At 38.5% G+C, this 11648-nt stretch overlaps 1 protein-coding gene and 1 non-coding gene across 3 annotated transcripts; one reads left to right on the plus strand and one right to left on the minus strand.

Moving 5' to 3' along the window:
- Positions 1-333: 333 nt before the first annotated feature.
- LOC111885105 (small nucleolar RNA R71) lies at positions 334-440 on the plus strand. The gene has a single exon (XR_002847997.1). It is a non-coding gene; the product is annotated as a small nucleolar RNA R71 (small nucleolar RNA).
- A 7842-nt stretch (positions 441-8282) lies between these two features.
- LOC111885087 (DEAD-box ATP-dependent RNA helicase 10) lies at positions 8283-10847 on the minus strand. 2 transcript variants are annotated; one of them, XM_042895666.2, is made up of 12 exons: positions 10749-10847; positions 10514-10657; positions 10298-10445; positions 10163-10232; positions 10033-10095; positions 9886-9960; positions 9693-9812; positions 9462-9503; positions 9163-9384; positions 8926-9063; positions 8635-8835; positions 8283-8554 (listed from the first exon to the last, which is right to left on the minus strand). In XM_042895666.2, exons 2-12 carry the CDS (start codon positions 10647-10649, stop codon positions 8462-8464), a joined length of 1308 nt encoding a protein of 435 aa, XP_042751600.1. In that variant the 5' UTR covers positions 10650-10657; positions 10749-10847; the 3' UTR covers positions 8283-8461. The 2 variants fall into 2 exon arrangements, with proteins under 2 accessions (XP_042751600.1, XP_023737142.2); XM_023881374.3 differs by having other exon boundaries at positions 10514-10797.
- Between the last annotated feature and the right edge of the window lie 801 nt (positions 10848-11648).

An 11648-nucleotide genomic window follows, 5' to 3' on the forward strand; every position in this document is an offset into this window, starting at 1 on the left:
TCTAAATTGCAGTCCTTGGTCAAGTGCGGACCACTACACCTCTCGCAACCCACTCTCATGGCATGAATTGACTGGTCCATTTGTGTTATCCTTCGATCCAAATTATTCAGCATAGCCATCACAACTGCTATTTCTTCAATTTGGGACCCTCCACCACCTTTGATTCCATCTTGCCTAGGGTTGTGGTATTCGCGAGAGTGCTTCGCGAATTCTTCAATTAGCTCCTTGACCTCCCTTGGATTTTTCTTTGTCAAAGGTCCTTGAGAGTCAAGGAGTTGTCTTTTCATAACGTTGACCCCATCATAGAAGATTGACATCTCTTTTTGCACATTTAGATCATGCTGAGGGCAATTTCTGAGCAAGCCCTTGTACCGCTCCCATGCTTCGTATAATGACTCCCCCGGCTGTTGCTCAAAGTTGGCTATTGCCTTCTTGAGTTTAGCTATCTTGGATGGTGGGCAAAACTGGTCCAGGAATTGCTCATGCATTTGAGCCTAAGTGGTGATTGTACCCGGTGGAAGTGATTTTAACCACTCCTTAGCAGCTCCCTTGAAAGTAATGGGAAGCATCCTAAGCAAGACGGTGTTTCTGTTGACATTTGGGACATTGAAGTAATCCGTAATGTCGTTGACTTCATCTAGATGCTTAAAAGCATCCTCATGATTTTTCCCAAAAAATGGGATATCCTTCAGTGCAGTCAAGATGTGCCCCTTCAGCTCGAATGTGGCAGTGGCAGGTATTGCGGGTTGGACTAAACCGGGACCCACATCTTCTCGGATCCGCTTCTTGTAAGCTCCCATGGAAATCTCTTCAATTGCTGCCATCTCGTTCTTTGGCTCGTTCTCGGGTTCGCTCGTATGTTCTTCAAATTCAGGCTCGGTATCGTATTCGGATTCGGTTTGGATGGGTATTTGATCCAAGTGTTCAAAATTGCTCTTGTGCCTTGAGGATGAACTTGACTCTCCTGTCTTCTTTACCGACTTTCTTGAAAATGTTGACTTTAATTCTTGAAGTGGCGTCTTCTTATCAGTCTTCTTGTAAAGTGCAGCTTCGGGATCTTCAATTGGTGGCACCAAAGGTGTGGTAGATCCTCTGGTCATGAACTCCTGCAAACTAAACACAATAAAAAAAAAACGTAAAACTGAAATAGAAAAAGAAAATACTTAAAAACTAAAAACTACAGTTCTCACGTCGTGAGTTTATACAGCTCACGTCGTGAATTCTGTGACAGAAACAAAAATCAAAAAATTTTGCTAAAATAATATGTTACTAAGCTAATAAACAAAAATATATAACTAATTAACTTTTTGCAGATTTTATCCCACAAAAAAGGTCGATTAATCTAATGCAACTAAATAAACGAATAAACGCGCCGCTCCCCGGCAACAGCGCCAAAAACTTGATGTGCACGAAAGTACTCACTAATTTTAATATTTATAACCTAACAAACTTAAACTAACTATGCACTTATAGGCAGTGTACCTAGTCAGATTACAGTATAGCTTGGGTAAGTCGGGTGTCGATCACAGGGAACGGTGTTACTAATTTATCTACTTGCTATCAAATTAACCTAATTATTAACAAGTTTAGAAAGGGTTTTATCTGATTTTACAAGATCAGACGAACTTAACTCAAATTCAATCAATAAGTAAAACACACTCTTGTCTAGTTCGAATCCACTTCCTCCTTATGGCTAGCTAATGATTATGAATTATCAAGTTGGTTTTAATTGTACTAGTAATTTAAGTCTAACTCTACCAATAATTAATTAATTCATGTCAAACTATGTATGGTCACACACAATTAAACACAGAACTAATTATGAATATGAATATGCTATGTAAGATTTATTATGTAAACGCAATTATAGTCACAATCCATGTTCTCTAACACGGCTAAGTTTATTTACTCTAATTACTAACTAAGATTGGTCAATCCTAGCTCTAACAATTTAATGTTCACTAAATCATTAGGTAAACAAGTTCATGCAGTTAATGGTCACTAAGCTACACAGAACATGAAATCAAGCAATTAGAGAAACAAACACAAGCATGCTAGGTAACTATAAATCAAACATAAACAATTCACCAACTAAATAAATCCATAAAAATTAAGCTATTCATAAGTTGGAAGCTTCATCTAGCTAAACAAGAGTAGCTAGATTCAGCTGCTCATAATAGCAACTAACACACTAACACAAATCAAAGTATATTGAAACATGTTCCTAGAGAACAAATAAGTAAACTAAAATATGGACCTTCACTCTTTTGGTGTTGAAAGCTTCTTTCTAGGACTTTTCTTCTGCTCAAAATCGCCTTCCGGAACCCCTTTCTCTAGCCAAAAGTCTCTCCAATTCGTAATGGTCAAGGGTTTATATAGTTGCTCATTTTTATAAATTCACGTCGTGAATAATAAGATAGTCACGTCGTGAGTTCCAGATAACCATGCCCGTCAAGGATTCCTTCACCCGCGTACATATCTTCTAGAACTAACTCTCATGTCGTGAATCTTCCAGTTCTCACGATGTGAGAACGCTTTTTCCAGATTTTCTTTCCCTTTAATCCTTTAACTCCCAAAGTTTCTTCCTTTAACGCTTTTAGTCCCTTTTCTTCAAAATGTCTTCTTTTTGGCTGCAAATAACATTTAAACTCATAAGTACCATTATTCTAAACAAATTACCAACTTATATATAAAAATGTACTTAAATATTGCCTAAAAATAGGTATAAATATGGCAATATCACCCTCTCTCTAGCCCGAGCTATCATATCCTCCAACATTTTGCAGCTGGACCGACTCACAAACTGCCTGATGTCATCCCTCAACATCTCATGGTATCGGGCCTTCTTCATGTCCTCATCCGCGACATCCTGCGGTACAAGAAGAGCCCTCTCCCTGAACTTGGCGGTGATCTCCGCCACAGTCTCAGTGGTCTGCGTTAAATCCTGAAACTCCCGTGCCAACTGCTGCACCTCAATAATCGGCGAAAACTCCACCCTGAACCTGGCCGAGAAATCACTCCATGTCATTGCGTCCAACGCGACATCATCACCAATGGCATGACCAACCTCCTCCCACCAATCCCTCGCTCTGTCCTTCAGTAGACAGGAAGCGATTCTGACCTTGTCCCCCTCGGGACACCGACTCGTACGGAATGTGTTGGCAACATCAACCAACAATCTGCTTCTAGTGACGGGGTCCCTATCCCCATGATAATCAGGTGCCCCGCAAGCCCTGAACTCTCGAAATGTCAAGGTATGCGCTCCCATCAAAGCCATCATCTCGGTACGGAAGGCTCCCAGCCTCTCATCCAAAATCTCCAGTATACCCTCCTTGACTGTGCCAAAGATTACAGGAGTCTGGTCTAGTATGTTGCGCGTAACCTCAGCTAATATCAACTCCCTCATTCGCTCCTCGAGCCACTCGGCTCCTGAACCCGAGCCTGATCCCTCTCCGGCGCCTGATCCGCCCACTGGTCTCTCTCGCAACGTCACCATGATGGAAATATACCACAACCACTATCAGAATACTTATCACTGCTGCGAGACCAAACACACACACTACCAGGTTCCCGGTCTTGTCTCGGCCTTTCCCGAATCGAGTACGGATCCTCTGCTTTCAGTAGTACGGGACCATACTACCTTCCACATCTATCCGTACTTTCCTCAAGAACTGCTTCGACTCCACCAGGTCCCTTTCCCACTACTACTGCTCCCAGCACTACCTCATCCTAGGCTTACCCTAGGGTACCTCCGACTCAACTCAAACCAGTCCTCAGCTGCTGAAGGCCTCCTTGTGATGCCAATTAGCCATCACCTAAATACCATCACATGTGACGAGGCTCAGATAATCCTTCGAGTGAAAGACTCGTCCCTACAACGGTTGGACTCAGACAAGAGTTGCGCAATATGGCTAAATCCAGTACTCTAAGATTATTCAACCCTGATCACATGTGACGTGACGTATTCACCTAATGGCTAACTCCCATCACTCAGAATCCCACAATGCACAAAGCAAGCAGCATTCAGACAAGGGAAAATCTAACCATAACATACTCAAGCAATCATATCCACATAGCAAGAATCTGTACTAGCATGCAACACAAACTCATAAACTCAGGCATAACCTAAACAGGCTATCCTACTACTGTCTAACCAGCACTATCATGTAGCTCAAAAGCACATATAACAGGCACATAAGGCATCCTCCCTAGATCCTTAGTCCTAGTCTAGCATGTTGTTCTATTAACTGATAATCATAACATAATTGTATGGGTATTTTGGGGTACTTACTTGAGCTCGGCTGATTGCATGCACCACACCCCTTTTCACTTTTCAAAATTCTTTTCTTTCTGAATTCTTTTTGCTTTTCTAAAACTGTTTTCTTTCTCAAACTCTTTTTACAAAACTGTCTTTTCATTTTGAAAACTTCCATACCAATCCCTTAGTTTGAGTTCAGACACACCCGAGAGCACGTCAAAATCCCTCAAACCAAGGCTCTGATACCAACTTGTAACATCCCAAAATTCAAGATTAAAAATTTCTTTTATAAAACATTACTTAAAACATAATTGTCACTTCCATAACATAAACAGAGTATTAATTTCCAAAAACACATGTTCATTATCAGAGTAAAACATCCCAGGCTGACTAATCTATGGTGTGTGCCATGCGATCACCCCGAGCTCTTCCCTCCGCTACCGGAAGTACCTGAAACCAAAACTGAAAACTGTAAGCACGAAGCTTAGTGATTTCCCCAACCTACCACATACCATGCATAACCACATACTGCACATACTGGGCCACGCCCGTTATCCTGGGCCTCGCCCGCTACAACGGCCCAGCCGCTCCAGGCCTCGCCTGGCTTCGAGCCCCTCTCGGATACAGATCTGTTTCACTTAGGCCTCGCCTGTGACTGGGCCTCGCCCGCTAACATACAATAGCACATAAACATATCACAACACATAAGCTAATGGATCCTGCCCTAAGGCCTCGCCTATCTTGGGCCTCGCCCTTGTCCTGCTACTGATGAATCATGGAACCCCGTCCACACTCCTACTGATAGTGAGATACGGGCCCAGCCCACACTCACTCTTTCCCTAACTTAGGCCTCGCCCCTGATCTGCAGCTAATGAGATGTGGAACACCATCCACACTCTGCTATTGGTGAGATACGGGACCTCGCCCACTCTCACCTCCCTACCAGGCACATACATGTATCACACATACAATAAGTATAACTATCATATAAACCATTCCTTGGGCACCTGCCCGCTATCAGTGGACCTCGTCCTGAATATCATACTAGCATATTGTGCCTAGGGCTAACCCCTGGGTCTTCTACTCATAACTACATGGGTCGGCATTGTGGCCTTAGACCCATTCACACAAAGGGAAACTCACCTGCACTTGTTGAACTTGCTGATAACCCCTCTAGCTGCTGCCCGACAACTCTTTGAACTCCTGCTCCACTAGCTCCCTGAGCTACCAATATCAATGCAACACTTAGTCTAGCTGTCCTCCAAAAGTCAACTAAGTTAACTCAGGTCAAAGTTAAAGTCCTGGTCAAGGTCAACCTTCCAGGTCAACCCTACTCACCGAGTTTGCCTACTGACTCGCCGAGTTCACACGCTCAGAGTCCTTTCATTCGCGACTCTACTCGCCGAGTCAGCCCCTGACTCGCCGAGTCTACCGATTTCCGAGTCATGACCTGTCCAACTCACTAAGTCCCCACTCAACTCACTGATCCGAGTCTTAACTCGAAGGGTTTGGGGTTTCGCGACTTGACTCGCCGAGTCCAAGAACAAACTCGTCGAGTCCAAGGCAATCTTCAACAGACTCGCCGAGTTGTTCTTCCAACTCGCCGAGTTCCTGCCCAACTTCATCCAACTCGCCGAGTCCATCCATGTGACTCGCCGAGTCACTTCAGTTCTTAATCCATTCAGTGGCTCTTCGAGCCATGCATGGGCTCCAAATCATAGATCCATACTTCCAAAGCTCAATCCTCACGTAAAGTTGCAAACTTTACGTATAACTAAAGAGATCTAGGCTCAAAACACACTAGGGCTAGGTTTTAGGACAAAAGGGCTTCACCAACTACTCAATATCTGATGCTTTACGACATATTGGACCATCCCCACACTAGATCTGAAGTGGCAACCACATATCTAAGCCCCAAGCCCGAATTGGGTCTCAAACAACCATAAAACCCCCAAATCTCATAACAAAAATAGATCTAGATGCAAAGGAGGGAAGATAACAGCTTATTACCTCCAAGATGAACACTAACTAAAGTAGATCTCGGATCTACACCTCTCCTTTGAAGCAACCGTCTTGATCTTCAAGTTCCTTTCAAAGTTTCCTTCCTCCAAAGCTATTTCTCTCAAATGATGGAAGCTCACACGAAATCTAGGGTTTACAGACTCTCTAGGATGATATGGAGGTTGAGGAAGGGACATAACACCCTTTATATAGGATACAACTCTCGGGATTAGGGTTTTCCTTGTTCAGACCAGACTCGCCGAGTCGGTCACTTACTCCTCGACCCGGGTCCCGCTCGGACTCGCCGAGTTCCTCCTTGGACTCGCCGAGTTGACCCTTTGACTTAGGGTTTTCTTTTCTTTCTTGGTCATCCTGATTTTGGGTGTTACAGTCTTTCTTTTTTGTTAAAAATTAGATACGACATTGCCTAAAAGTAAAGCTTTTTATATTTATATCCTTACAACGATTCGGTCAATTTGGTGGCTTCACAATGCTTATAATTTAAGATCCTAAAGCAAAAGAAGGAAGTTCTCTTTAATTCTATCGTTTTCAAATCTTATAATTAGATTTCGAGTAGGTATCGTAACAACATATTAGATGGGAGTGGATGGTTTAAAGATCGTTATATCAAGTAAATATTCCTTGTTATTTTAGCACGTTGATAGTGTGTTTATAAAATTTTGTCGTTAAAAAAAAAAGTACTGTCGGATAGTTCACCAACTATGTTCATAAATTGGTCACAATATCTTTGGCCATAATATATGTTGTGACTAGCCGGTATAACTTGGTAATTGAACTTATTTCATCTTATCGATCCTTATCTTCAATCTCTAAACATCATTTGTGAATTGTGATCACTTTCAACTTACAAAGAAATATTCTACTTATAAGCAATATTAACCACTTACAAAATCTTAAAGAAAACACACTGTCCAAATAAATAGATGACACGAAATTAGACAAATTTGTAGATTTCGTAAGATTGACATAATACATATGATCAGTTTTTTACACTATGACATATTATTACAAAAGGTGATCATCAAATTTAATTTAGGTTTTTGGACCAACATTAATATTTTATAATGCCAACGTCAATATGGAAAAACATTTTTTATAAGTATTGTGTATGGATTAAACTGATATTTTAAGTCCATACATGTTGATTTTCATTACATTTTCATTACATGATTACACTGAATTGGGTGAGACTTGTTTTACAAAAATTTGGTATGATCATAACATAAAAGTATAGCATCTAACGAATAAACATGAAGGTTCTTATTTTATGCAGTTGCAGAGCCAAAATCAAAGTAAAATGTTATCACAAACAGATGGGTTCGGTTTCTCGGTTTTCCAAACTTGGTTTTGGGTTTAAACTCAAACCCATTCGAAAGCTTAACTTGTTGAGAATTGAGAAGTTTATGTTGTTTATATAACAGATGTCTAAGAGCTATATTTCATATTATTGGCGATATGGGACAATTTTAGAATTTTAAAAAACAAGTTAAATGGATAAAAAAATAAAATACTTGGACAACTCAGTACTTGTATTTAACTTTCACAACAAAATATAATACATATAATTCATATAAAACTATATAAAAATAGCTGCGAAAATAAAAGAAAATAAATATTTGAAAGAAAATAAAAACAACTTTTAATATATATATATATATATATATATATATATATATATATATATATATATATATATATATATATATATATATATATATATATATATATAATGAAATTTTTCTAAGAAAATTAAAATACTGAAAAAAAAAATTTAAGATATCCTGAGCGGATCGTATTGTGGATCCGTCCCTTTATAAGACTACATATATAATCCAATAATTTGCATGAGATATAGTTTTTGTTTTTATTAAAATAATAAAGAGTATAATTATTGATAGTTGACTCGCTTATTATAAAAAAAATTGGATAATCTTTCAAACCTTTTGTAAAAAAATAAAGCTTGACTTGATTATTATTTTTTTTAATTGCTAAACGTCTAAGATAGAAAAACAAAACCAAAAATCAGATTCACATAAAATCCCTAAACAAAAGTTGATAATCCTTAAAATAAAACCTAGAATAAAATTTACAAATTTCCTCATCCAAATACTATAGAATTATAAAACTAAAGAAGCCACCTGAATCCTCATAACAAAATTGTGAAATTACACGAATTCAAATCTATCTGCGTTTAGACTTGTTATTCTTCCCATGGAACTTGTGACCCACATCCTCCTCCCTCCTCCTCTTATGCCCTCCCGCTTCCTTAATGCTCTATAAAACCAAATTAACAAATTAACAAAAAACCATAAAAACAAATTTCAAATTTCAATTAAAAAAAAAAAATTAAATACCATGAGCGATAGGCGTTTAGCCTCAGTGACACGTTCCAAGAATAACAAAACCTCCTCTTCTTGAACTTCAAACTCGGGTAACTTTTTACCAATAAGCTTCTCTATTTGAATATACCACTCAAGCTCATACTGATTCACCAATGAAATAGCAACCCCAGATCTCCCAGCACGTGCTGTTCTTCCCACTCGATGTATATAATCCTAAAATATATCATTTTTATAAGTAAAGTACGTTGCAATTCCTTTTAAAAAAATAAAAATAAAAAAAACACAAAATATATATATACTTACTTTTGAGTTTGTGGGGATATCGTAATTTATAACCATATCAACAGAAGGAATATCAAGTCCTCTACTCGCAACATCAGTGCATATAAGAATTGTACAGATCCCAGCCTTGAACTTACTCAAGTTCTCTAGCCTTTTTGTCTGATTTAATAAAAACATAACTAAATTTATAAATAAAAAAAAAAAAAAGAGCAAGAAGAAAAAAAAAAAAAAGAGTAGTTTTAAAAATGATACCTATACCTGAGTCATTTGACCAGAAATCGGGGTTGCATTTAAACCAAGGTTACAAAGCATTAAAGCCAAAAGACGTGTTGCTTCACATGTACGTGTGAACACCATTGATGTGCTCTCAGATTTTTCAAGTAAAATATATAAAAGATAACAGTCCTTGTGCTTAGCTGGCACAAAACGCAACTGCTGCTTCAACGTGTCAACAGTAGAATATTTACACGCCACTTCCATCTGAAAAACAAAAAAAAAAATTAAAAAAAAAAAAAAAAAAAGATATAGAAATTTGTATATTGATTATGGCTTCTTACCTTCACAGGGTTTCTTAGACAAGCTCTTTGCAACTTTCGCACCTGAAATGAACTATACTTTAATTGTACCCAAAATTTTGTGTATTAAGTCCATCTTTTACCAATAATAACAACACCCTGCTTACATACTTTACCAATAATATCAACAACTTACATTTGGTAAAAAAGGTAAAGTAGATTTTGTGATCTTATTTTGTAGAATTGATTTTGATTATAGAATAATATTTGTACCTTCTTAGTCATTGTAGCAGAGAACAAGTATGTTCTCCTTTCACGAGGAATGGAGTTTAAGATTTCATCAAGTGATTTTTCAAAATCATCATTTAGCAATCTGTCTGCTTCATCCAAAACCTGTAACACATATGTGAATATGTGAAACATATAAAAAATAAATTCACAGGAAGAAAGAAGGGATTATAATTACCAAGTATTTTATCGTGCGAAGAGAAAAGCCTTTAGTGTTAGACAAATGGTCCACAAGACGTCCAGGTGTCGCAACCTGAGTGACAAGAAATATTCATGTTTTTTGCACATAATAAAAAAATGAAAAATCATAAAGAAGAAAGCTTACAACAATGTGTGGTCGTTTTCCAAGGATGATGCTTTGTTGTACATGGTCTACCCCTCCAACAAGCTGCAAATCATTACCAAAAGTTCATATTCATAATAATATTTATTGGTTTGATCAAGAAACAACTCACCACTGCAGTCTTTAAACTGATGCTTGATCCCAAGGCCTCAAATTGCTCAGCGATTTGAATTGCAAGTTCCCTAAAGACCATTGAAGAAAAATTGAAGTATAAAAATCATAAGGAGTTTCCCAAAGCCAGACAAACCTTGTGGGAGAAAGCACGCAGGCAAAGAAGGAATGTTGAACAGGTGGAGCCGCCGCCGCCGCCGCCTCCAACAGGGCTTGAAGAATCGGTAGAGCAAAAGCTCCAGTTTTACCAGAACCAGTTTGTGCTAGCCCAATTAAGTCCTTCCCTAAACATTAAAAACACTATGAGATACAAACATACCGAAAACAATCACTTGGAGTTGAAACAATAGACCTTCAAGTGCATGAGGAATGGCTTCAGCCTGAATCTTGGAAGGAGTTTTCCAGCCTAAACGATCACAAGCCTCGATTAATTGTTCAACTAATCCTAATTCTTTGAATGATTTCACTTCGTGTTTGTCGTCTTCCATGTTTGAATCTGCAACAAGTCGGAAAAAGTAAGGTGCTGAATCCTTATAACAATTACTATTTTTCATTCAACCAAAAGCAAACAAATCAAATATGTTTACTTGGAATAGCGCAGGGCAACAACGAAGACGATGATGAAGGAAGGGCAAAGCAAAGCAGCAGAGGTAAGAAGGTTTAAAAAAAAAATGAAGGAATTCTAGGGTTTTTACCTGTGTGGGAGTAACAAACATATAAAATAATCAAATTATTTTTTAGGAATTCTAGGGTTTTTACGTGTGTGGGAGTAACAAACATATAAAATAATCAAATTATTTTTTAGGAATTCTAGGGTTTTTACGTGTGTGGGAGTTAGAATATCAAACATACATCTTAATCAACAGGGAAAATCGAAGTACTCCCCGGCTTCCTCTTTTCACTCTTTTAGTCTTAATCCGTTAAAACCATTGCTACTACTAGAGAGTTGGGCTAGATAACGTCTATTACTCCATAAAGTTGGTGTCTATAGCATGGCTGGACAAGTCTAAAATTCATAAACTCCCATCCTTTACTCACAAGGGTCCTCATATCTCATGCATGGAGAGATCTTGACGTCCAAGATCTCATTTTTATGAGTCCGAACAACTAGAAACACCTAAATGGACATGTATTATGCTCTGGAGTTCAAGGCTGGAAATGGTGGCTGGAAATGAGGTCATCATGTTCCTTAAATAGGGACACACCATATAATTAAGGTTTTCACTTTGAGCCTAGTACGTCCAACGTACCCTCTGGTACGCCCAGCGTACTAGGTGGCCTCAGAGTCCATAATACGCACATGAGTACGTTAAGCGTACACACACGTACGCCTCGCGTACTCATTTTCCACCTTTTTGTCAATTAATGGCTAGTTTTGACAATTAAATAAAAGTAAGGGTTAACGTTACATGGTGTTACAAATTTGCAAAGTATTCCTGCCAATATGAGACACTCTACAACCATTCACAGAATCGAAACATCCAACC

The sequence above is a fragment of the Lactuca sativa genome, chromosome 6 (assembly GCF_002870075.4).
Source record: "Lactuca sativa cultivar Salinas chromosome 6, Lsat_Salinas_v11, whole genome shotgun sequence".
Taxonomy (NCBI): domain Eukaryota; kingdom Viridiplantae; phylum Streptophyta; class Magnoliopsida; order Asterales; family Asteraceae; genus Lactuca; species Lactuca sativa.

Bases quoted from the DNA above. Each gene is read 5' to 3' on its own strand.
- LOC111885087 (XM_023881374.3), bottom strand. From the start codon at position 10,715: ATGAAAAATAGTAATTGTTATAAGGATTCAGCACCTTACTTTTTCCGA. The intron at 9,385-9,461 runs GTAAGAAGCCAT...TTTGTTTTTCAG, and splicing joins GTCTAAGAAACCCTGTGAAG to ATGGAAGTGGCGTGTAAATA. The intron at 8,836-8,925 runs GTAAGTATATAT...GATATATTTTAG, and splicing joins ATATCCCCACAAACTCAAAA to GATTATATACATCGAGTGGG.